The 27,838-nt window shown below is 32.0% G+C and overlaps 1 protein-coding gene across 3 annotated transcripts in view; it reads left to right on the top strand.

Moving 5' to 3' along the window:
• Positions 1 to 27,838, top strand: part of CSMD3 (CUB and Sushi multiple domains 3) — a gene marked incomplete at both ends in the record, with an annotated part of 1,157,568 nt that overhangs the window by 289,871 nt on the left and 839,859 nt on the right. For all 3 annotated transcript variants that reach the window (XM_081266797.1, XM_081266796.1, XM_081266795.1), the window contains one exon: positions 17,517 to 17,724. In XM_081266797.1, the coding sequence (XP_081122923.1) occupies positions 17,517 to 17,724 (208 nt within the window). The remainder of the gene's footprint in view (positions 1 to 17,516; positions 17,725 to 27,838) is intronic.

Below are 27,838 nucleotides of genomic sequence, written 5' to 3'. Positions count from 1 at the left end.
ATTGATTTTTAAAACACATGCCAGACTCCCTTCCTTCCTTCCTTCCTTCCCCTTCCTTCCTTCCTTACTTCCTCCCTCCCTCTCTTGCTTCCTCCCTCCCTCCCTTCCTCCCTTCCTCCCTCCCTTCCTCCCTCCCTTCCTTCCTTCCTTTTCTTTCCTCCTTCCTTAGCCTTATGTTTTTTGTTCCCCACTGCGAACAGTATTGGGATTTTATAGTAGAGATTAATAAATCATGTTAAATTTTTTACATTAATTAATATTTCTACTTAAAAATTATCACAAATATAGTGTCTTAGTAGAAATTTATCCTTTAATTTTTTAGATCAAAGGTTAGTCACAGGTCTCAGTAGCCTAAGATCATGGTTTTGGAAGGGCCACAATGCCTTTTGGAGTCCATAGGAAAGAATCTGATCTCTTCCCTTTTTCAACATCTAGAAACTATCTGAATTTGTTGGCTCTTGTCCTCCTTCTTTGGTCTTCAAAGCCCACAGTATTTTATTGCTTTCTAATTATTCCTTCTGACTCTACTTCCATTTCTTAAGGATTCATGTCATTAGATTGAACCTGTTGGAATAATTTCTGGGTGATCTCTTCATTATATGATCAGCAACCTTAATTACATTTTAATTTCACCAGCTGATTAGCAACTTTAATTGCACCTTCACCCTTAATTATATTTTACCAGGTGAAGTAATAAATTCATGGGTTCCCAGGGATGATATCTTTTGAGGGAAATATCTACCTAGCATACATTGTTTACATCATTTATCTAAATCTAGATAGTTTTTATTTATTCATGGTGTAATAAGGATACGTTTGTTAACTTAAATAAGGTAAGTAATTGTCTAACAGTATCTGCATAGTATGTATATCATTCAGTGAAGCTACTAAATCCAATACATGTGATAATTAGCTGTGTTCCTATAGAATTCAAGGAGAAAGGAAGATGAGGTCTACAGGAAAACACACATAATTGACATAAGAATATCAGCTGATTTATTTTCTTGATGTAGATCTAAGAGGAAGCAGAGATGTAGTTAGCATAAAAACAACTCCCAACTATATAATACCCCTTTCTTTAAAAAAAATTTTTTTGAGCTGTAGGTGAACATGCTTCCTTTATTTTACTTATTTGTATGTGGTGCTAAGGATTGAACCCAGTGCCTCACACATGCTAGACAAGCACTCTTCTGCTGAGCTAAATCCCCAGCCCTTTTAATATATCATCTTATTTTCTATTCCCTTGTTTATTTTTAAGAGTAATACCAAAATAATCCTCCCAAATAATCAAAATTCAGATTTGAAATATTTCTTTGTATTTCAGTTATAATTCTTTTCAGAGCCTAAAATTTAGCACATATAAAAATATACATAAAGAACTGTGAACAAATGCCTGCTTATTGTAGAAGTTGTGATTTAATGATATCTTGCTATTTGGTTTGATTTTCTTCCTATTTTTTAAGCAACAATTTAGTTAATAAACCCATTAGGGAAAGGATTTACTATTTGATAATTGTTGTTTGTTTGTTGCTTGGCTTGGAAATTTCCAGCCATTACATAGCATTTTTTGAGGTTAGAGGCTGAGCCTCTTCAGCTCCAGATTGAGAAAGAGACTAAACTATTGGCAAGAAATATCTGAACCTACCTGTGGGATTAGATAGCACAGGGTACTGGAGCTTTTACTTACCCACCTCATGAGTAGCATTTAAAGTAGTGGGGTTAGGTACTTCTAATTAATCCATTTTCCTAGAAAACAATGGTACACTCAGAAGCATTTAATAATATACACTGGAAGTATTAACACTCCACCCTGATAGCTTTTTCTGAAGGACAAGAGAAGCAGATGTTTTTTTCCCTGTACTTAACACAGTTGATTGGGCATGACTAATTCTTTTGCTAATCTTGTCTGGTGTCAATCTTTTGGTTTTTAGTGGAGGTTTCCTTGGGGATTTGGTAGCACACATGGCTGACCTGCACGCTTCTTTATTTCCAGGGCTCTAGTAAAATATTAGCACACAAAGCTAAATTGATTTGGAAACATAAGGCACAAAACAGCCAGTTTTATGCAAATGTTAACACTCTATAAAAAAAGCCCTTGGACATCATTTAAAGTGCAGCTTCACCTCACTAAGAGGCTCACTGATGTTTTATTATATGCTAAAATTAACCATTTAGAAAAACATAAGCATTACTCTTTCTGGGGTCCTGCATGTAAATATGGGTAACTCATACCCTGGTTCAACTCTTATATAGCTATGTAGCCAAGTCTTCATTCATCATGTCAAGAGAAAATTATTCGAAAGGACTATGTATCCAAAACTCATTTACATTGGCTTTGGACTTACTTTCTCAGTTATAATTGGCTTCAAACTCCATAAAAATTAGTTTTGTTCCCTAACCACACAGTACTTAACATCCTGAAAAGGTAACCCAGATAAGTAGTAAATGGCAAAACTTTGGATGAACACTATACAGTTCACAATCTATAGCTGAACTACTGATTAACTATAATTTTTGTTAAGTGTCTTTGGGCCATAGGAAGTTTTATTGAATATTTGGAATTGATAAAGATTTCTTTACACTAATACCTTGCACAAAATTAGTGCAGAAATTGCTGATTAAGAGCATGTAGTATGTCTTTACTTAGAGTGTTAGAATTTTTAGTTTCTTCATAACACTGAATTTCAAAATTGGTCTGGTCAGATGAAAATCTAATAAATATATGCACATTTATATAATAAACCTACTTTTTTGAAGCAGGAAGTAACACTCTTGCTAACGGACAACCATAAACTAAAATTATGTAATAATAGAAAAATCATTTTCTATTTCATTTCATCAAATAATTGTTGGCCACATCAATACCAAAAGAGAAAGAGAGAAAGATAGAAGAAAGAAAAGATCAAATAGAATCATTTTAACTCAGCCTGAAAATACATATTGAGTCTATTGCTCAAAATGTATATTTAAAAATTCAAACAATACAAATATAGTTTGGAATAAGTAATAAACATAGAGAAAAATACACTTTAAAAGTCATAATCTGTCCAATTCATTTAATTGTAGAATGAATGTATTGGTGCAATGGGAAGCAATTGTTAATGAAATGGAAATATTTCAATATCTTATACACTTTAACAATTATAAATTTTCACAAGAGTATTTTGAAGGTCATAGCACACAATATGATTAAAAATATTTTTTAAAATTAAGATGCTTGAAGCATTATAACCCACATTTTCTTAGACGATTTTGGGTATGTGTGTATATTTGTGCAAATGCATACACACATTCATGTTGTATTGTAAGTTTAGGAAGACACTTTCTCAATTTTTAATTTAAAAACAATTAGGAAGCCAGGTGCAATGGTTGATATCTGTAATCCTAGCAATTTGCAAGGCTGAGACAGGATAAATGCAAGATTGAGGCTAGCCTCAGTAACTTATGGAGATCCATTTCAAAATAAAAATGGAAAAAGTTCTGGAGATGTTTGTAGCTGAGTGGTAAGGAGCTCCTGGATTCAGTCCCTCATACCTAAATAAATAAATACACAACCAAGGAAGAAACACATTCTATTCATGTAATAAATATGAATATCTTATATGATTTATTAAATACTTGATAATTTAACATAGGTTTTTAAAAACTATGTTTTAGAGAAAAAAATACAGTAACCTTATAAAAATTCAATAGAAATGTTATAAAGATAGTTTTACTTTCTTAAATCAGTAATCCTATAGTTATTGTTTACCAATAGACAAATAGAATCATTTTAATTTAATATTTAACATGCATTCTGCACTTCTATTGTATATCATTCAAAATTTTTCATTATATTTAACCATTTTTCCTATGGATCCTAATTTAAATTTAGATGATGAAACATTTCGACAGAAATTTGCTAGCTACATTGTTTATTTCTATAATATGTGCTTTGGCCTTGTAAGGAGGGACTGTGTAAAAGAAGAAAAAAGGACAATATTATTTTTTTTTACATATATGACAATAGTGGAATGTATTACACTCATATACAGTACTTTATATGTTTTTTGGGTTTCCTTCATTTTTTGAACATCTCCTTCCATTTCCCTATGTCATCTCTGCCATTGTGTGTACTGGTGTGCTCTATTTTTGACTATTTTTTTTTCACTCTTCATGTATCAAAGTGCAGTGTGTTCATTGATTGAGGCTATTCTCTTAGATGGCTTTCTTTGAAACTTGGCTCCACCCATTTTTAACTTCATGATCTTGAACAAGTTACTGATCTTTCTCTGCCCCAATTTTCTTTCTCTCCTGTGAAACAGGAGAAATAATTGTCTTATCCTGTTTTTCTCTTACAGTTATTATTAGGATTAAATATGAGGATTAATTTTGTTCTTTAATTAACATTAAATCATTGTACATATTTATGGAATACAGTGAGATATTTCAATACAAGTATAAAATGTGTACTGATCAAATTTCAGTAGTTAGCACTGGGGTTGTAGCTCAGTGGTAGAGAGCTTGCCTAGAATGTGTGAGGCACTGTTTTCAATTCTTAGCATCATATATAAACAAATAAATGAATAAATGTCCATCAATAACTAATAAAAATATATTTTTTTAAAAAAGTCATTTAAAAAAAATCAGTAATTAGCACTTCCATCTCCTTTTTCTTTTTTCTCAGTACTGGTAATTAAGCTCAGAGCCTAGCACAATAAACTGAATTCCTAGCCCCTTTTTCTTTCTTTCTTTCTTTTTTTTTTTTTTTTTTTTTTTGTTGTTGTTATTGGGACATGTTCTCAATCAGTTACCCAAACTTGCAATCCTCTTGCCTCAGCCTTCAGAATACCTGGGAAAGAAGCCCTGTGCCACCACACCCACCGAGCTCCAACTCCTTTTTCACAGTCTAATAAAAGATTTAGAAAAGTGCTTATGTATACTCAATAAATATTAGCCATTATTCATAAATAATTATGTAGTTTATACCACATTTTCTTATAAATATACTTCCTCCTGAATTTCATAGGAGTAAAATAGGAAAAGTAAATTGGTATTTAAAACATAGAATGGAGGAGCAAATTGAGGGGAAATCAATGGTTAAGCATTCAAGCTCTGCAGAATTCTTCAAATTATACCAGAGGGGATCTTGTATTTTGCCTTTCTTATGGAACTTCTCATGGCCAAGAGTGTCTCTTTTTGTTTTTTCGTTGCTCACTGTTCTCTTCTCACTACTCTATTTTGTAGGAGAAAATGAGAAAAAAGCAGCCACCATGAACCTGTCATTTAACTAGTATAGAAGGCTAGAGGGAAATGAAATACATAGGACTGAGTAAGCTTTCTCCCATTCTTCCTGCTGTGGCAAATTTGCCAGAGGTAGTAAGAGTCAATTCTGCCATCTCTTTATTGGAAGCTCTTTTCATATGCAAAAGTAAGAACTCTAGGATACTGAAAAGATGAAATAAATCTATCCATAAGAGACTGATGGCAACATTAAATCAATAAACATACATTATCAATATAATGCTATTTAAATTTATTCTTTTTAGTTATATAAAACACCAGGATATACCCTAACATAATCACAAAAGCATGGAACACAACCTGCTCCAATTCAGTCCCCATCACTTCTTCCCTCTTCCCCCTCCACTCCATAGATCTCTCTTCAATTCATTTACAGTTTACTTTCTAAAAATTTTGGGTTTTACAAATAAGAAACCAATCGAGAATTTTAACTGATGTAGGTCACACTACAAGTGTCAGATTTATCCATAGGTCTCGGTGATTCCAGAGCATCCAGTTTGAATCAATACTTCTTCTAAAATAATTTTCCAGGAAGGTGTAGGGACATACACTTAATCAGATAACATATTCTTTAGATACATGCCATAATCCAACTTTATTCTAGGTACTTAGAATAAAGCTGTGACTATTATATTAGGGATATATTAGTCCCAATGTAGTCAAAATTCCATGGCATTCATATTCTAGAGGTCAAGGAAAGTAATAAAATAAAAAAATAATAAAGAAAATAATAAAAATAAAAACTGATGGATAATGAGAAGTTGAATGAAGAAAATATAATAGTATGTTGTGATAGAGACAGATGGGGAGATTATTTTTGCTCATATAGCTACTAATCAAGGTAAGTCTTACAGGTTTGAATGACATTATGTTTCCATCTATGGGAAGACTTTAGAGAAGTCATCAGGACTAACATGTCCTAAAGTTGGAAAGAGCTTTGTTAAATTAAATAAAATTAAAAATGTGCACTGCAGCTTGATTTTATTGAAAGTTCTATGGATTAAGATAATTTAAGATCATTGTAATAATACTGGTTTTATTCAAATTCAGGGAAAGCCATTAGAATATTACAAACTGGAAATTGTATGTGACATGATTTAACATCTACTTGAAGAAATACTCTTGACTTCCCTGTTGAGAATAAATTATGAGGATGGAGAAGAGAGGGAGGCTAATGTTGATAGGATATTAGTTTGATCTTTTTGGAAAATGATGGAACCTAGATAAGTGATCAGCAAATAATACATAGAGAAAGGCTTATATATAAATTTAATAGCATAGTCACTGTCATGAAAAAATAATACTCAAATATGTTGCTACTATTAATTCTATTACTAATTACTTCTATCTTCAAAGATATCTATATAAAAGATTGGAAAAATAAATATAGTGTAATTTTAAAAACTGTTTTTATCATTTTTAAGAAGAATAATGAAGTTAAGCATGTTGTTTTGTTTCTCAATAAAAATAATTTGTACCTTATATTGGGAATAATAAAGTCAAAGAGTTATTAAGTTCAAATTGGAGAAAAGAAATACTGTAATTTCATAAGGAATCATTCACTGTCCATTTAAAAGTCAATAACTTCCTCCAAAATACTTTCTATTCAATGTTGTTTAAGAAAGATACTTTGGCCACCTATTAGATAACAAGTATATGAGCATTGAAGATAATGGTGAGAAGAATAAACATTGTTTCTGTCCATAGTGGGTTAATTTTTATTGGTTTTTTTCTTATTTATTTATTTATTTATTTATTTATTTATTTTTTATTAGTTACACATAACAGTACAATAATCTTGACATATTATACATTTGAATCAAATGGGTATAATTTCTCATTTTTCTGAGTGTACAGGTTGCAGAATCACATTAGTTATACAGTCACGTATATACATACAGCAATACTAGTGTCTATTTTATTCTGCTGCTCTTCCTATCCCCCCTTTTCCTCCCTTCCCCTCCCATCACTTCTCTCCATCCAATCTAATGTGACACACTTCGTTTTTTCCCCCTCACATCATCATACATGTATTTTGTATAACTATGAAGGTCTCCTTCCATCTTCCGTACAATTCCCTTTCTCCCTCCCTTTCCCTCCCACTCTCTTCCCTATTTAGTAGTAATCTTCTTCTCATGTTCTTCCTCCCTATCCCATCCTTCCATAAAATAAATTGACATATTTGTACAAAATTTCAGTTTGCCATTTTCAATTACACTAACCTTATCAAATTTTAGGTATGACTGTATGAGATTTATAAAAAATAAAAATCCATGAATTACCATCTAATTTTTTGTCATATGAAGCAGAACAGGGAGAAAGCTACTCAATCATATATGAAAAATAAATTCTGAATTGGGAATTACTTATTCCTGGGAAATTAAATTCTCTTGACATTATGAATTCCAATGGGAGTGAATTCTCTTTCTATATAACTAACATCTCATTCATTACTAATAAAAAACCTTGATATCCAATTCTCTAATTCAATAAAGATTTATTAACCATTGACGGTTGTATGACCCACTTTGATTTTGTAGTTATTGTCAGCTACTATTAATGCCATTTTAGTCAGAGATATATGAATTACAATCATTTAAAATCATAGTAAGGACATTTGTTTTCTCCCAAACTCAAGAAAGCTATTATATTGTTGCAAACAGGAAAGTATGTATAACATGATATGATTTTTACTTTGAAAAGACTGTCTAGGCTTCCCTTTAGAGACTAAATTATAATTAATGTCCTAGTTTATTGTGGCTTCTATAAGAAAATGCCATAAACAGTGTACCTATGAACCACAGAATATTATTTCTCATACTTTTGGAGGCTGGGGAATCTATAACCAAGATGCCAGCAGATACAATGTTTGGTACCTAGTTGCTTTCCGGTACCTAGTTGGCACTTTCTTGCTGTGTCCACTTATAATGGAAAAAATGCCAACAAAGCACCTTTGGATCTAATTCCATTCAAGAGGGCCTGCCCTCACAAACAAGTCATCTCTCAAAATACATTCAACTCATCCCAATAGCTCCAAAAGTTTTAACTCAATCTAGCATCAACTCAAAATCCAAGGTCCAGAGTGACATCTAAGTATCACCTAATCAGGTAGAGATGAGATTCAAGGTACCATTTATTTTGAGGCAAATGCTTTCTGTGTATATAAAAAAATCAAACCTATTATGTGCTTCCAAAATATAATGGTGGGGCAGACTTTAGATACATTCCCATGCAAAAAAGGAGAATATGAAAGAAAAAAAAAGGGGGTAAAAGTCCCAAGTAAGACTGAAATCTAAGAAGGCAAATAACAATAAATCTTAAGGCTGGAGAATTCTAACTTTAAAACATTTCTCTAGTATTTTACTGTAATTATTCAAGAGAAGCCAAGCTACATCTTTCAAACTTTGCTTTGAAATTCCTGTATTAAAATATCATATATCACAAATTCTACCCTCCACAAAACACTAGTGTATGAACATACATCAGTCAAAATATTTTGCCAATTTACAAAGATCAGTTTTCCTTGAGTTTTTAAAAATTTGTTCCTTATCTCCAGCTGAGGCCTCATCAAAATGGCCTTCACTATCCATATTTCTACCAACATTCTGTTTATGAGAATGTATGTATGTATGTAGATATTCTCTAAAAAGACTGAAGTTTTCCTGTTGTTCTCTTTTTCCTAATTCTGGAATCTCTCCAGAATTGCCCTTAATGCTACATTCCTGGTAATGCAGGCTTTTTTAGCATGCATTTCAAAACTCTTCCACCCTTTATCCATTGCTGAGGGCCATTGCCAAGTAGGAATGACACATCAAAATTTCCTTGCTAGCGTACCCCATGTTAAATGGATTTCGCTGTTGACATTGCATGTAAGGTGACCTTGCTCAAGGACCAAGGCGGATCCGGGTTTAGAGCTGATCAGGTTTGAGGAAGTATCCTGGTCCTTGGGTTTAGGGCGTTCCCGGTTTAAAACAATAGGGGTTTTAGGGAAGTTGGAGGTTGAAGATTATTGCTGCCGGGATTAGGGTGTTCCTGCTGCTTGTTCCCATTGAGTTCTCGTGAGATTCAAATGGGAGATTTGAAAAAAAGCCCCGTGGAGTAGGTGAATTGGGCGGCAGAACTGGACTTCCCCAGAGCCTGTGTGGAGGCCGGTGTGAGTTCGGGAATAAAGAATTGCTGTTTGAATCTACAAAGCTGTGTGGTGGCTCGTGATTCTGTGAAAAATTCACGTTTTTATAATTCCATTCCTTGTTCTATGTTCTAGAATATGTTTCCAGAGAATAAGGCAGGAAATCACAGGGCTCTTCCTCTTTTTCCTCCTGTCTGAGACCAATGTTCTGCATAACCCTGGTCTGATATTTGATAAAGAAGGTTTTTAAAACCTTATTTGATCAGTTTTAATATTTTTGAAGGTAATAATATAATCTTATTTACTAATGCTGTCAAGAAGCTACTTCAATTTAAATTATTTAGCCAATTCTTCAAATAATTTAAACTTGATTGACTGATGCTTCTATATTTTCTTATTTAGAGATTATGAGAAATATTTAAAGCTGAAGGTAAATACCCACTTCCACATATTTATTAAAATCTTTCCTCAGTGCACTCTCTTATTTTTTTAAAATGTGTCTTCAGAAGGTAAATGGAAATTGATTAGGGTATTTGCTTAAAAGTATATTTACATAATCAAGGATAAATCTACAGTGCTGAGAGGCCATTATATAGTATACTAAGTTTTCTCTGAGGTATTCTTCTCAGGAAATAATGAATATTTGTCATTGGCCAATTATATACATATTTTTCTCTTTAACTTCATCTGTTTTAGCATGAAAGGAGCTATAGAAACTGGACTAAGAAATTAAAATGCTAAGAAACCTTAATTTTTCTTCATTATCATCAAAAATCTACTTTATCTTTCTTTAAAAGTTGAACAAATATATGTTGTGCCTTGGCAAATGAATCTAGCAATCTAGAAGGTATGCTATTCATTGGCTTGATTTTCTTTTCTTTGAGGTAAAAAGCATAAAGATTCACAAGATTGAATTACTACATATCAATGAGGAGAGTTATAACAAAATGAACTACTATATAAATATAATATATAACATATTTTATATATAATATATGTTATATATTGATATAACATATATTATATATAAACATATTAATATATTTTACATATAATGCAATAGCTAATTAATAACAGTGTAATTTTTAAGTAGCATGTTTATTAAGAGACACAGCAATGATACCAGTCTTGGGAGGGAACAGAAAGCTCCACACAGATGTCACTTTCACATGAATGGGGCAGCTGAAAGTTTGAGATTTAAACAACAGAGATTTGTAGAAAAATGTCCCATGATAAAGTTTGAGATTGGACTGAATGTGTAGCACTGTGGAATTGACCAAGTGTATTCATCTCCTACAATTTACAGTTCATTTCTCTTTAGTGACAAACAAACTTATTTCCTGTGACCCACCTCCCAACCCAAAGCTATTTCAGAAAAAAGAAAAACAAAAAACAAAAAACTAATAGTAGGGCAGAGCACAGTATGAAATTAGTATCTGAAAAGATGTGTTACAGAAAAAAATGTTTTAGGAGATTTTTGAAACCACATTCATTTTTTAAATAGATATGCTTTAGAGAAGTTCCAGTTTATATCACCTTAAATGATATGTGTGACCTAAAGCCAAAAAAGGTCACTTAGTTTCAGTATCTAAGTGTCACCAGAGATTAAAAATAAGTAAAAATTTAATTGTAAAAAAAAACATAATTGTGGAAAATATAAAACTAGTTTTTTAAGTCTTTGCACTAGAATACAACTGATTTTCATTTCATTTCATCATGCTTTGTGGATAGAAATTAAATAGCATTGCTTACCAAATTTATATACATTCAGCTATTTTAAAATATTAAAGCAGGAGGGCTGGGGATGTGGCTCAAGCGGTAGCGCACTCGCCTGGCATGCGTGCGACCCGGGTTCGATCCTCAGCACCACATACAAACAAAGATGTTGTGTCTGCCGAGAACTAAAAAATAAATATTAAAAAAAAATTCTCTCTCTCTCCTCTCTCACTATAAAAAAATATATATATATATTAAAGCAGGAAACATTTGATCATCAATTTATAATTAAACATAGATTTAATAGCATGTTAAATTCAGCAATTAAACTTTGTAACCAATAGATTTGAGGACATTAAGAAATTAAGAGATAATTGATAATATTTCCCCAGAAAATTGGAAAAAGTCCAAAGTTCTAAATAATGAACTTTTTCCTTATTGAAAGTCCACATTGTCATCATCAATTCCATTGGCTGAGTTGGTGCTTTTTTTCCATGTTTTATAACAAACATACTTTAAAAACTTTTTTAACAAGCATGTTGCCAACATCTAGATTATCTATGGGTGCATAGATATACATATTTATGAAAGATTAACCCACTTGAACAACCTGCAATACTGCTCTCAGAACAAGAGTAGGGCAAAATCAACATTTTATTATCCACTGTACTTTGTACATGTTAAGTAACAATATTTTTCAGCCATAATTAATTGAGTTAACCTCAATTTATTTAATAGTATTGCTTTGCCATTTTATTTTATTTTTATTTTTTATTTTATTTTTTTTTAATTTTTATTGTTGGTTGTTCAAAACATTACATAGTTCTTGATGTATCATATTTCACACATTTGATTCAAGTGGGTTATGAACTCCCATTTTTACCCAATATATAGATTGAAGAATCACATCGGTTACACATCTACTGTTTTACATATTGCCATACTAGTGTCTTTTGTATTCTGCTGCCTTTCCTATCCTCTACTATCTCCCCTCCCCTCCCCTCCCTTTTTCTCTCTCTACCCCATCTACTGTAATTCATTTCTCCCCCCTTGTTTTTTTCCCCTTTCCCCTCACTACCTCTTGTATATAATTTTGTGTAACAATGAGGGTCTCCTTCCATTTCCATGCAATTACCCATCTCTCTCCCTTTCCCTCCCACCTCTCGTCCCTGTTTAATGTTAATCTTCTTCTCATGCTCTTCCTCCCTACTCTGTTCTTAGTTGCTCTCTTTATATCAAAGAAGACATTTGGCATTTGTTTTTAGGGATTGGCTAGCTTCACTTAGCATAATCTGCTCTAATGCCATCCATTTCCCTGCAAATTCCATGATTTTGTCATTTTTTTAATGCAGAGTAATACTCCATTGTGTATAAATGCCAGATTTTTTTATCCATTCATCTATTGAAGGGCATCTAGGTTGGTTCCACAGTCTAACTATTGTGAATTGTGCTGCTATGAACACGGATGTAGCAGTGTCCCTGTAGCATGCTCTTATTAGGTCTTTAGGGAATAGACCGAGAAGGGGAATAGCTGGGTCAAATGGTGGTTCCATTCCCAGCTTTCCAAGAAATCTCCATACTGCTTTCCAAATTGGCTGCACCAATTTGCAATCCCACCAGCAATGTACAAGTGTACCCTTTTCCCCACATCCTCGCCAGCACTTGTTGTTTGACTTCATAATGGCTGACAATCTTACTGGAGTGAGATGGTATCTTAGGGTGGTTTTGATTTGCATTTCTCTAACTGCTAGAGATGGTGAGCATTTTTTTCATGTACTTGTTGATTGATTGTATGTCCTCCTCTGAGAAGTGTCTGTTCAGGTCCTTGGCCCATTTGTTGATTGGGTTATTTGTTTTCTTATTGTTTAATTTTTTGAGTTCTTTGTATACTCTGGATATTAGGGCTCTATCTGAAGTGTGAAGAGTAAAAATTTGTTCCCAGGTTGTAGGCTCCCTATTTACCTCTCTTATTGTTTCTCTTGCTGAGAAAAAACTTTTTAGTTTGAGTAAGTACCATTTGTTGATTCTAGTTATTAACTCTTGTGCTATGGGTGTCCTATTAAGGAATTTGGAGCCCGACCCCACAATATGTAGATCGGAGCCTACTTTTTCTTCTATCAGACGCAGTGTCTCTGATTTGATATCAAGCTCCTTGATCCATTTTGAGTTAACTTTTGTGCATGGCGAGAGAAAGGGATTCAGATTCATTTTGTTGCATATGGATTTCCAGTTTTTCCAGCACCATTTGTTGAAGATGCTATCCTTCCTCCATTGCATGCTTTTAGCCCCTTTATCAAATATAAGATAGTTATAATTTTGTGGATTGGTCTCTGTGTGTCCTCTATTCTGTACCATTGGTCCACCCACCTGTTTTGGTATCAGTACCATGCTGTTTTTGTTACTATTGCTCTGTAGTATAGTTTGAAGTCTGGTATCACTATACTGCCTGATTCACACTTCCTGCTTAGAATTGTTTTTGATATTCTGGGTCTTTTATGAATTTCATGATTGCTTTATCTATTTCTATAAGAAATGCCATTGGGATTTTGATTGGCATTGCATTAAACCTATAGAGAACTTTTGGTTATATTGCCATTTTGATGATGTTAGTTTTGCCTATCCATGAACAGGGTATATTTTTCCATCTTCTAAGATCTTCTTCTATTTCTCTCTTTAGGGTTCTGTAGTTTTCATTGTATAAGTCTTTCACCTCTTTTGTTAGGTTGATTCCCAAGTATTTTATTTTTTTTGAGGATATTGTGAATGGAGTGGTTGTCCTCATTTCCATTTCAGAAGATTTGTCACTGACATACAGGAATGCCTTTGATTTATGCGTGTTGATTTTATATCCTGCCACTTTGCTGAATTCATTTATTAGTTCTAGTAGTTTCTTTGTATACCCTTTTGGGTCTGCTAGGTATAGAATCATGTCATCTGCAAATAGTGATAATTTAAGTTCTTCTTTTCCTATTTTTATGCCTTTAATTTCTTTCGTCTGTCTAATTGCTCTGGCCAGTGTTTCAAGAACTATGTTGAACAGAAGTGGTGAGAGAGGGCATCCCTGTCTTTTTCCAGATTTTAGAGGGAACGCCTTCAATTTTTCTCCATTCAGAATGATGCTAGCCTGAGGCTTAGCATAGATAGCTTTTACAATATTGAGGTATTTTCCTGTTATCCCTGTTTTTTCTAGAGTTTTGAACATAAAGGGATGCTGTACTTTGTCGAATGCTTTTTCTGCATCTATCCAGATGATCATATTTGCCATTTTAGATGAAAACAAACAAACAAACAAAAACATTGTTCTCAGTGACCTAAGAGGACATACTAATTTATTTTGCCAGGATGCTATTTCTTCTACCTAGACTATAAATACCATACTAATCCTCTGAAAGTACTAAGATATAAATATGTTAATGTTAGAGATAAAAAAGAGATGGTTTATCTTTAGGAAGCAATAAATCATGAAAGAATTTCTGGATTCTTAATTCAGCCCCCTAAACTGCATCAACTCTGGCTTCCTTCCTCTCTCATCTCATAGTGCAGCCAAATAATCTGTTCAAAACCCACAAGTAATCATGTCATATCGCTACTGAAAACCCTTAGATAATTTTCTACTGCCCTGAATCATTTCCATTACATTATCAGAAGAATCTTCCAAAGTCTAACACTCAGATGTACTTATAATTACATTTCACAGACTTTAGTACCCAGGCCCTTTTTTTTCTCAGGTTAAGTGTTAGTGAAACTGATGGAACACACTTCTCTCTGTTTCTCATCCAGTTTGTGCTTACTATCATGCTTTGAGCTACAAATCTAGTATCTGTTCCCTAGGAAATTTTTTTCTTAAATTCTGCAATTAGTTTCAAAGCCCTCAAATTTATGATGTGGAGTTTCACTGATTATGCATTCATACATGATCATAGGAAAGTTATGTCCAATTCAATCTACTATCTTTCCTAATATCATTCCCCATCCCTTCCCTTCATTCCCCTTTGTCTAATGCAGTAAACTTCTATTCTTCCCTCACCATCTGCCAGAAATGCAATTCTATGTATTTATTTTGTCATTTGCTTAGTGTTTGACTAACCACTAGACAAAATATTCCATAAGCACAAGGGTTATGGTAACTTTTGATCATAATATTAGCTAGACATACTAACATTGTTTCTCCTGGCACTTGGTATATGTCAAGGAATACTTTTAAATCAATGACCAAATAAACTTCAATTTTTCCAGAAATTTTTTACAAATAATCAATATGATCCAATGTGTGTGTTGAATCTTTTAAGAAGTATCTTTATGGAAAAATCTTCTGTGACCTGGATCTTCTTTGAATTGACACATGGAAGATGTTGCAGACAAACTTAACAAATATATAAATCTTAACAAATAAAACAGAGGCCAAGACAAAAGTTATTGAAAGAATAAAGATTTGTATCTATATTTTTTTTACCAGAAATAAAGAAATTGGTACTTAGTAGTGGATTCAAGAGCTCCATGGTGTTTCTAAGGCTGCTTTTATTTGTTCTAACTCTGCTGTAAAATGTTTTAAAAACTAATTATTTAAATATATATCCTGCTATAAGAGTTCATGATTACAGAAAAAAAGTATTGTTTTTGCAGATATTGTATTTATAAGACCAAATCACAATACAAAGTTTTTTATATCCAATATCAACCACCAACCCAAAAAGTTCTGTAGGAAACTACCTATTTCACAATTTTTTGAAACAATGATTCTATAATTGACTCTGTCATAATAAAGAGACTAGACAGAAGGGTGGAACACAGAACATACAATAATTGGCATGAGCATTGGTTTGATTACTGGAGGAACTGAGTCTCCATCTTTGTTGTCAAATGAAAGTCATATTGTGAGGTAGAAATTATTTTGCTCTAAAACAAGGATTTCCTTGAAGTGAGGTGTTTTGTGACTTGCTCTACATACCTTTTTTAGAAGTTTAGGGTGATTTCTCTCTAGATGTGAGTTTAGAATGGGCAAACTCTGAGAAATCATGTATAGAACTGATTTATATGCTCTGACATTTGGATTATGCAATGTTATTAAAAACATTCCCCAAAACCCAAAGGTTGAATATTTCCCCTGACATGTGGATGCTAACACACAATAAGGGGGAAGAGGAAGGAATAATAGAAGTTCATTGGATTAAACAAAGGGGAATGAAGAAAAGAGAGAGAAAATGATATTAGAAAAGATAGTAGAACAAATTGGACATAATTTTCATATGATCATGTATGAACACCCGACCAGTGAAACTCCACATCATGTACAACTGCAAAAATGGGATCCTAATTAGAATAAGTTATACTCCATATATGTATAATATTTCAAAATACACACCACTATTGTGTATATCTAAAAAGAACAGATTTTTTTAAAAAAATTGCTGAAATACATAAATGTTTATTACAAATTCAGAGGGATCCATCTTGGAAGAACTTCATCCCACAGAGAATAAATATAAGGGCATGTTTTCATTTAATCAAATGCAGGAGTTCTGCAAGGTAGTTCTGTATTGGCATTGTGTTAGATCTTTCTCCACCTGGAAGGGTGAGAAAACATTGTATGGAAATGTGCTATTCTATACTTCTGGTATGAGAAAGGAATTTCAGCAGTCAGCCAAAGAAACATACTCAAAGCAAGAAAACTAATGGGGATATGTCTGAGAATCCCACGAAAGGTCCCTGAGCAAAAAAACTATCTTTAATCATCTGGTACCTGGTGTGAAACCAGTGACGGGGGAATAAAGGATTCATGTCACCAGATCGTTTCTACCTGCAATTTCAGTAGGATCACAGGGAGCTCCCAGAGGAGGATACACAGAAATTTTAGCAGGGAAAATAGGAAGAAGATTCTACTCTTCTCTATGTCACCAAGCCCAAGCTAGGGAGAGGAAAAAAACCTTAAAGAAAATGCAGTTAATTTCTTCATGAGTACACAGTACTGGACAAATTAATTGGTAGACTGAATTTTTAATTTAATTATTTTTTTTAATTGACAGAATCGTATGTATTTATTTTGAACAATATATACTGAAACACAGTCATGGGCTGTGTAGTGACATAAAAATCATTTTAATTGTTCTGAGTACATGATACAAAATGATGAAATCATCATTTCTCAGAACATATTCCCATCATCAAGCAACATGATATATATATATATATATATATATATATATATATATATATATATATATATATGATTACAAATTTCTTCATTAAGGCTTTCATTTAATATGTTAGTATATTATGCACTTGAAATCACAATATTTGGACTTTTTTTTAATCTGAAAATGTAGAGTTGCCTTAATTACATTTTCCTTTAATAAGTTAAAATTGAAATTTTTGCTATTGTTTTCAACAGCTGAAGATGCTTGTGGAGGAACAATGAGAGGATCCAGTGGTATCATTTCCAGCCCTAGTTTTCCTAATGAATACCATAATAATGCAGATTGTACTTGGACCATCGTAGCAGAGCCTGGGGACACAATTTCACTAATATTTACTGATTTCCAAATGGAGGAAAAATATGATTACTTAGAAATAGAAGGTTCTGAGCCACCTACAATATGGTAAGTAGACAGTTTCTATTAACTTAACATTGATGTCATTGTCTAAAGCAAACTGCAGAACAAAGAATTATCCTTGGTTCTTTGGCTTAAATACTTAAAAGATCACATGGCTATAGGAGTGTTATAAGGAACAGTTGTCAGATCTGAGAGATGTTTTTGAGGACTAAGGTACTGAAATAACAGATTAAAAATTTGAAACATGGAACTTTTCGTCAGTATTATTTTATCAGTCAATGAAAAGAAATCTATGAATTGACCACAATTTAAGGAAATAAAAATTGCTCCTGTTGTCATAGACAGTTGTGTTCTTAAGCATGCTAGTCCATCCTTGGTGGTCCCTTTCAAATTAGGTGAATAGTCTTGGAATTAATTTGTCTTTGTTTATGTAGGTAGATCATTTATATATCTTGTTATCTGATGGCAAAAATTAAAAAATGCTCATGTATTGAGCCCCGTCTATTTCTTTTAAGACTTGAGTCATGGTCCAATGAAAACTGAAGAGTATTAAAAACATGGTTTTAGGGAATCATGTTTTTTTAATAAGATGTTTATACTAATTTTTAGATATTTATCTTTTGATATCATTGACCAGATTATGAGACCTTAATTGAGGAAAAGAATTATATCATGGGTGGAGTAAAGACATAGGTAAACACAAGACTAAGGAGGACCTTTTAAAGCTTGCTTAAGAATGGTAGAAACTTATTCAAACATGAAGAAGTTTGAATTTTTAAATGATTACTGATACTGAAGTGAAGAGTTTGATTTGAAGTGGGGCTCGATTAGTATAAGACCATTTAAGAAGTGATTGCAGGAATCCAAGAAAAGATCACAGCAGCTTGGATTAGGGTTCTATTAATGAAATGAAGAATTAGACTAAGTTGAGAGATAAGTAGGAGATATCATCAAAAGGACTTGGTAATGGAATGGGGAGTGACAATGAAGGTAGTGTTATCTTCATTACAATAAAACCTGATTTTCTGATTTCACCAAATTGTGAAGGCAATAGTCATTATTGGTGAATTTGAAAATGTTGAGGGAAAATCCAGTTTGGAGTGGGACCCCTGTGAATATTGAGATTTGGTTTGGATACACATAGTTTCAAGTCTCTTGGAGACATGCTACTAATGCTCTATCTTTATGATTCAGAAACTTAAAAGAGTGTAAGAATGAGAATGATGTTAAATGAAGAAATAGGCACAATAAATTTGGTTAGATAAAGACATGATGGAATGAGAAGACAAGCGGAAGTACTCAGAATCAGTAAATCAACATCAACAACATACAAAGCCCAGGCTTAGAAGGATGATCCTGCAAAAAGAGTAAAATGCATTCAGTTAGGAGAAACTGTTAAGGGAAAGAAATCACACAGACAAGGGAAGAAAAGTGTGAAGAAGGAAAGTAGACACACTTGTTAACTGCTGCTGAAAGGACAGTAAGTAAATGTTAAAAAAAAATTGAATTTGGCTCAGTTTCAGGTAATGCAATTTCCATCATCAAACTTCCTACCTTTTAATAGGACAAAAGTGACACCAATAGCGATATCCAGACGTTTTACCTTCTACCTCAGTCTTCAATTCTCAGTTATGTATCTTTACCTCTTTTCATGCTAAATTTTATTACAGAGTTCAATGAAACCCAGCAAAATTCTGGTTTCAAATGTCACAAAATTTAAAAATTATTTAAAAATATTTTATAGTGATTCATATTCTATTCATATCAAGAGGGATGATGATACCATGAATGTTCCAATAATGTATAATACATATAATTATAATATTCCTAATATATATTATGCCATTAAAACAGCAATTGTTAAACTTGGAAAATATTTTACTAATAGATATAATGAAGAAATTAGAAACACTGTTTTGTAGTACTAGTTTCTTTGGTACCACTGAACTCCAGAAAAGAAATCTAACGCTCTTATCCCTATTTATGTTCATATGGTCACTTTCTCATTTCACATGAAATGTTCTTAGTAATTTTTTTATGTTTTTTGTCAATATGCAATATAGATTGTCCAGTAATAGCACCAGATCCACAAGTTTCTTCTTTTTCCATTTAATCATTTAAATGACACTGAGCCAATTTTATTTATTTCCCTCTTTCTCAGGAAGAAAATAGCAACCAAGAAATTCAGAGTTTCATTGTCACTTTCAATTTATTATAGTAAATATTTAGGTAGACATGTTAAAAGATTTGTTTATGGTAAATCAAAAATAAGTTCATTTGGCATGTTTCAAGAAAGTGATACAAATGTTTTAAAGTTGTATTTCTATAAATGCCAATTAAAAAAACAGTGTCAGTAAAATAATCACATTTTATGCACTCACTTAAATATGATAAAATAGCATTCCTTTTAAATTGTATTAGTTACAAATTGATATACAAAATAATCTATGAATAATTAAAGCAAGGGGCTGGGGTTGTGGTTCAGTGGTAGAGCGCTCGTCTAGCACGTGCAAGGCCCTGGGTTCAATCCTTGGCACCACATAAAAATAAATAAATAAATAAATAAATAAATAAATGTATTGTGTTCAACTTCAATTGAAAAATAAGTATAAAAAAACTAATTAAAGTAAAACTTTTATATCTAATTCTGGCCCTCGATTCCTTTTATATTCTTTAATGTTCTCACACCATTGTAAAGATATGGTCATCAAAATGACAATATATTTCAGGAGGCATTATATTAAGGGTTCTTTCTTATAAGTATGCACTGTTCACATCACATTTTCAATTCGTAGTAGAATTCAAAAGAAAAATGTGAACAAGGAGACATTCATGTTCTTTTGATTAAAATTACAAATGGTTTCATTGACTTTAGATCTTTCATTCAGAGACCACAAACTTGCCAGTAGCTATTCTATGTTATGCTTTTGCTCTGAAGTTCAGTTAGGTAAGGTTTAATGTAGCCTTAGTTTGACTCTGGCAAGAGACTAAACCAGCCCAATAATCATGCTTCACAAAAGATAATAACAGCCTGCTAATGGCTCACTTCCATGCTATATATGATCAAACAAAAGGTTCTTGTTTATTATAAAATTGTTAGTAGTATCATGGCATGACCCAGTAGGAATGCAATAAATCCCCATAGTTATCATTAAATGTTAAAAACTTTATTATACTTAGTTGTCAATTAATTCTACTATAGTGAAATGAAAAATGACAAGACATAAATGTGTGCATTCTGGTTTTAGCTTTGACTCTTTGAATTAGTCATGTCACCTCCATAGATCTGAGGTTTTTCCTACCTGTGACATTCAAGGCTTCTCTTAAATCTAACATTGTATGGCATTATCTGCTCAAGTACAATGGCAGGGGAAAAAAAGGTTAAAACTAATTACATTAACAAAGTTCTGGATGCAAAAGTGTAGTGTATTTTGTTTAAAATTATCTCCTAAGACTGGGCAGGATGACACACATCTGTAATCCCAGTGGCTCAGGAGGCTGAGACAGGAAGATGGTGAGTTCAAAGTCAGCCTCAGAAATTATGAGGTACTTAGCAACTCAGTGAGACCCTGTCTCTAAATACAATACAAAATAGGGCTAAGGATGTGGTGCATCTGAGTTCAATCCCCCAAACCCCCCAAAAATTATTTTCCAAGTTAATTTGTGTTCTTACTAGAATTTCATTTGTTTGGTGTTCATTCAAAAAATACTTATTGGTAAATCAACTATATGACAACATTGTTCTAAGTGCTTCCATAAATGAAGTAACAAAGAATCCTATTTATGTACAGCTTACAATCTGTCAAGGGAGAATAACAATAAACTTTTACTACACAAATAAGGTAAATGATACATACTATAGAGAGACTGATAAGAAAATAAAATTGGAAAAAAGTAAGAGAGAACAGAATGGTAGGGATATTGTGATGAGTGTGTAGCCTACATGATTGAGAAGTTGAGATTCGAAGAAAGTAAGGGAGACAGTCAAGTGAATATCTCAGCAATGAGAATTCCAGAAAAAGTATATCAGGGACATGTTTTGAGCACAGTAGTAGCATGATTGAATTTATCATTTACAAAAATTATTATGGATGCTGTGGAGCAAACAAACTATAATAAGGAAAGGAAAGGGATAGAGATTATTTGAAATATTTAGAATTTAGATAATAGTTAGAAATTATGATTATTGGAAAAGAAGTAGAAGCAGAGGTGATAAAATTTATTGGATTTTCAAGATACAAATTGAGAGATTTTTCTTAATGAGATGTGCAATTGAAGAAGGAGAATAAATGGATAGTTCTAAGTGTTTTGACTTGAATAATTGAATAAAAAATTACACCAACTAATTTTGGGAATGCTATTGATCAAATATTTCTTAAGATATCATCTGGAACATAATTTTGGACATGAATAGTTTGAGATGGCTAATAAATAATTAGGTACAGATTTCAAGGAGGTAGATGGATATGTCCTAGTTCAGAGTCAAAGATGTGGGCTCGAGATCTAAAATTACAAGTGATTACTACTACTAGTAGAAAACATTGTTAAATTTAAATAAAAGGAAAAAATGGGTTGAATTTGAAGTCATTTTAACACTAAAATGTAAGCAAAATTAGAATGAACCTGTAAAAGAGATTGAAAATTTGAGTAAAAGGTAAAGATAGAAAAAGGAGATAGTGTGTTTTAGTAAGCTTTTTTTGTAACTATGAACAAAAGACCTGAGAAGAAAACACAGAAGAGGAAAAGTTCATTTGGGCTCACAGTTTCAGATTTCTCAGTTCATAGATGGCTAACTCCATAGCTCTGGGATCAAGGTGAGGCAGAAGAATATGATGACAGAAGGGCACGGCTGAAGAAAGCAGCTCAGGACATGGTAACAAGAAAGCAGAGAGAGCTGTGCTCACCAGAGACAATTTATAAACCCCCAAGGCACATCCCAGTCACCTACCTACTCCAGTCACACTCTACCTGCCTACAGCTACCACCCAGTTAATCCATCAGTGGATTGATCCACTGAGGGGGTGATAATCACCAGAATCTGATCATTCCACTTGTGAGCATTCTTGCATTTTTCTCACACATGAACTTTTCAGGGATACCACATATGTAAATCATATGAATAAGGTCTTCTGGAAGCCAAATAAGAAAATACTGAGAATTTGACCAATTATGTCAAGTGTGGATGATAAACTGATAATATAAGCTCTCAAACTAATCACTGGATTTAATGACTTGGAGGACATATGAACAGATGAAAGTAATTTTGTGGGTGACAGTTGCAGTGCTGTTAAGAGAGAAACTGAGAGGTGATATTGTAGGCAAATAATATAAATAAATAATTCTGGAAATTTTACAAGCAAATAGACAAAGGAGGAAGTAAGGTCTAGAAAAACATTTTTGATTTTTATGTTTTTGTTAACTGGGAGTGACCCATCAGAGAATGAAAAAATTGGTTATAGAGAATGGGGAGTATAATTTGAGCAAAATGAAGAAACAGATATAATGAAATTAATCTTGCCTTTAAAAATCCACTTGTGATAAAATGGGGAGAAAAAAAGTAACTAGAGAATGAGGCAGATGAAGATAGTGAAAGTTAAAAGATAATTTAGTTTGAAAGATCTGCACATAAAATCAGAAGGACTAATAAGTTGAGTATAAAAGAAAAATAATAGGTTCGCTGTTTAAGATGTAGTTGAAAATTAAGTAGGATTTCCCCAAGAACATGTTCCGTAAGTGTGCCACAATTATGACATGTAGTTTAAAGTAGGAGTAAGAATTTGAAAGTCATGCTGAGTACGGTGGCACATACCTATAATCCTGTGGCTCAGGAGTCTAAGGCAAAGGATCATGAGTTCAAAGCCAGCCTCAGAAACTTAGTAAGGCCCTGTTTTAAAATAAAATATAAAAAGGGCTGGGAATGTGGCTTGGTGGTTAAGTGTTTGTGGGTTCAATCTCCAGTACTGGAAAAAAAAATTTCTATGTTGTAAAAAAAAATGAAGTATTGACTGGAGACAAGAGAATGAATGCAGTTATCAATATCAAAATGTAATTGAAAAACGTATCACTCAGATTTTGATAGAGAAAAAGTGTGCAATCATTCAAATTAAGAAAGAATATATATATATATATTTTGTATTATATAAATTAGTTTGCATGTATATTTGTATTTATTAGTTGTTTAAATTAATACTAAACATTTAGAATTATTCTGATAAATTTAGTCAAAAATTTCTACTTAAGGCAAGCTACCACCTCAAGCTGGTCCTTCCATTTGTACAGATGCTATGGTTTCTTACCTCAAGAACATCATTACCCTAATTTTCTTAATTCTTTTCTACATCATCATGTTTGCTTCCTGATTGATTAATCTTCAATTAGCTATAGCTTAGTTTATTTAATCATCTCTTTGTAATTGCCTTTTATAGAAGACCAATGGCTCCTAGTGACTGATTTAATACTTACCTCAACTTAATTTATCTTCAACACTTGAATTTATGATTTCTTCTTTTTCTACACATCCATCTGCATTGGTGACTTTGAAGTCCCTTTCTCCACATATTCTTATTACTTGCTGAATATGTGTTTTCAAACATTTTCTGTGTGGTATTTCTTTCTTCATTCTTTCTATGTATACTGGCATCTGTTCAGCTTTCTTCTGGTCTTTTATTTCTGTTCTCTCTACTTTGGCATTTGCACAAATTCCCAAGGGTCAAAAATTTAAGACTTTGTAATTTTTCTTTACTAATATTTACTCTGTTACTTTGTCTATTTTGTGTGTGTGTGTGTATGTGTGTGTGTGTGTGTGTGTGTGTGTGTATATATATATATATATATATATATATATATATATATATATATTCATTAAATTTACAGAATTTTAACCTGAGTTTGGATCACACGTTATACATAATACCTGGTATTTTTTGTACATTTCACATCTTAGTGTTTCATGTATATTTGTGAAATTAATAAATGATTTTAGTGCCTCAAAAAGGATATATTAGTTGACAAGCTACTTTTAACTCTTCCTGCTATGATTACTAATTTAATCAAACATAAATTAACAAAAACAAGAGGCTTGAACAAGGCACAAGTTTTTGCTTTTTATGAAAAATTCTGGAGATAGGTGTACACAGTTTTTATCACTTCTTCCTTGAGTATGGAAAACTCAGGATCCTTGTATATTATTACTCTTTCCAAGATCACACCATGTCCAAGATTCTACTACCACTTATAGGTTAATGCCAAAAGTTAGTTATATAACTCCCTTGCTGTAAGAGACACTGGGAAAATGAATCCTTAGTCTAGATGTTAATTGCTCGACTAAAAATCTATTATGAAATTAAATGTACAGTTATTTGGAGATAGTTGGCAACCTCTGACACACTCCTTTAATTAATACAGTACTTCCAAGGAAATTGTATATAATGTATACTTACTTATTTTACATACTATGTGCATGTTTATAAGTGAGTATACACTAGTATGTTTCAATATAGGTATGTATATATACATATATATGTACACATATATTGATATTATGTTTAGATACAGTTTTGCATTGCTTAATAATAGGGATGCTTTCTGAAAATGCATTATTAGATGCATTTTTTGTCATTGTATGAACATCACAGAGTGTTCTTACACAAATTAAGTCAGCTAAAATGTCATTAAGTGATAAAATCTCATGGGACCACCATCATATAAATGTGAATTTATATGCAATCATAAATGTATCTTTCATATATGTATATATTTCTAAGTATGTGTATTTACACAAGTATTTATGTGTGTGTATATATATATATATATATATATATATATATATATATATATATATATCACAAAGCTAATAATGTACCTTAGGCAATATTTCTCAAGTATTTCTTTTAATACCTACATCAGAAATGCCTGTATTATTTGTTAAACTGCAGATTCCCAAATTTCCATGCAAATTTGTTTGTTTACAGTCTATAAGCATCAGTTTAGGAAATCTGCAAACCAGGTTGATTCCAATATATACTAAATATGGACTACTATAGCTATAGAAATTAATGCCATAAGTTTGGTTTCTTCAAATTACAACTATCTTGTGTGGTTGTCCTATAAGCATCACTCAAGAACTGAAATATCTGTTATTATTAAAAATTTGAAAGACAGATTAATATGATTTATTAAACTAATCAGGGTAATTATGTATTAGAAACATATATTTGGCATAAATTTATGTAATGAATAGTGCAAAGATTGTGCTAGTAGATTAGCACATTGTCTAACTAAATAGAATAAGTTACTCCAGAGGGAACTATCCATAATCTTCATTATGTAAAAATAAATAACAGAGACATTAATCTGGTCAAACAGTACGGTTTACTACCTGACTTGTGACAATATTGGACCAGAATATTAACTAAATCCATTGCTCTGAAAGTTAATGTGTATCCACAGTGGTAAAATAACTTAAATAGCTATTATGATTTTATAATTTTGAACTACTCCTCTTTTTTCCATGATAAATTATAAAGATAAAATGGATCCTTAAGATCATGCAGCCTAGCTTTCCCATTTGAGGAAGAGGAAACGATGACTCCATGTGTATACTGAGAATCAAAGATGAAAATTAGATATTTTAATACCTGCTCCAGTATACATTTTCATTAAATCATCTTTTGTTATTATGCACACAATCTGGATTTTATTCACATATAAATATATTATATATATATATATATATATATAAAACATGTCTTAAAATCATTTTTATATATATTTCATATAGTATCTATGCATATATTTGTTATATCTCATTAACATTTTTCATGACATCAAACTTCAATATATAAATATTATAGAGTAAATTAATGTTTAAAAACATTAAACAGGCCAATATAAATTTTGTGGATACCTAAATCTATTTTTTTAAGGAGTCAGAAATTCTTCCACATAGTTAAGAATGCCTGATATGGCAAATCTATCATTTTTTTAATTTTTAATATATTTTTCTGCCTTAAGGAAAATCCATTTGGCAGTGTAACAAGTGATAATATATAGAAGGCTTGCTCATTCACAGAAGAAGATCTGCATACTGAATGAAATAGAATTAATATAAGTATCAGGTGAATATGGAAAGAAGTATTTCAGAGGGTTTCCTCATCTAAGCAGGCCAGTTCCATTTAAGTGTCAAATATTTCTTCTCTGATTCTAAGGTGCAAATTTTTTTTTATTATTACAAAGTCTCCCTTATGTGTTTCATATAAAATTATGTAAATAAAATTATAAATATTTTTATACATTAATACAAATATATATATAAATTTCCCATTTATTATAAATGTAGATATAGAGACATTCATCTTATTTTTAAATTATTAGTGCAGAGAAAAATAATTTTTCAGTGATGTTTCCATATCCTTAAGAATCTAAACGTAAATGTGTTACTGAATCTGTAGTAAACACATTTTAATTCTAAACATACCTAGATCCATACAAGTTAATGGATGACTGTACTGCTTTTAAATCTAAGAACGTAATTACCTATATAAAAATGTTTAATTAATGCATACATTATCAAAATATATATTTAGATTTCTAAATGAAAAGATGTACATCTATTTTCCTTTTTTAATCTGTTGTGATATTCCATAAAGATATAATAAAACATTGTGAAACTAAGTGAAACATAGGCCTAGCATATATAATATGAATAATTTCATTACCTTATTGAGCCCATTTAAATTAAACACCAACTGTATGTCATCATGACTCATGTGGAGATTCCAATATGCATGCTTCATAATTCCTTGCTCTCCTTTCTTCCTCTCTACTTTCATAAAGTACTCTCATGAATATTACCCAGAGCTACTACAACTCCGACACTCTAAATTATAATATTTTTCTTGCTTACTCCATTTGTTTTTTAAAAATTTAATCATAAATTCAATGTTTGACCTTTTTGGCAATTTATTAATCTATGACTTGGCTTTCACCTAGTGAAAACACCATTTCCATTTTGACAGGAGAAAAGTGGGAAAGAAGGAATGTGTCCAAAATAAGTTTGTAACTGCAGAGACCAGAAAATGAGCTACATTTCCTTCAGGTAGTTTTTATTTTCTCCCTGAAGGAAAAGGCGAGGTGAGTGCTGCAAGTGAGAAGAGGTAGT

The sequence above is a fragment of the Spermophilus citellus genome, assembly GCF_964194105.1.
Source record: "Spermophilus citellus genome assembly, chromosome: 14".
Classification (NCBI taxonomy): Eukaryota; Metazoa; Chordata; class Mammalia; order Rodentia; family Sciuridae; genus Spermophilus; species Spermophilus citellus.
The sequence above is the reverse complement of the archived record's forward strand: the minus strand, read 5'-3'. Positions and strand labels throughout refer to the sequence as shown.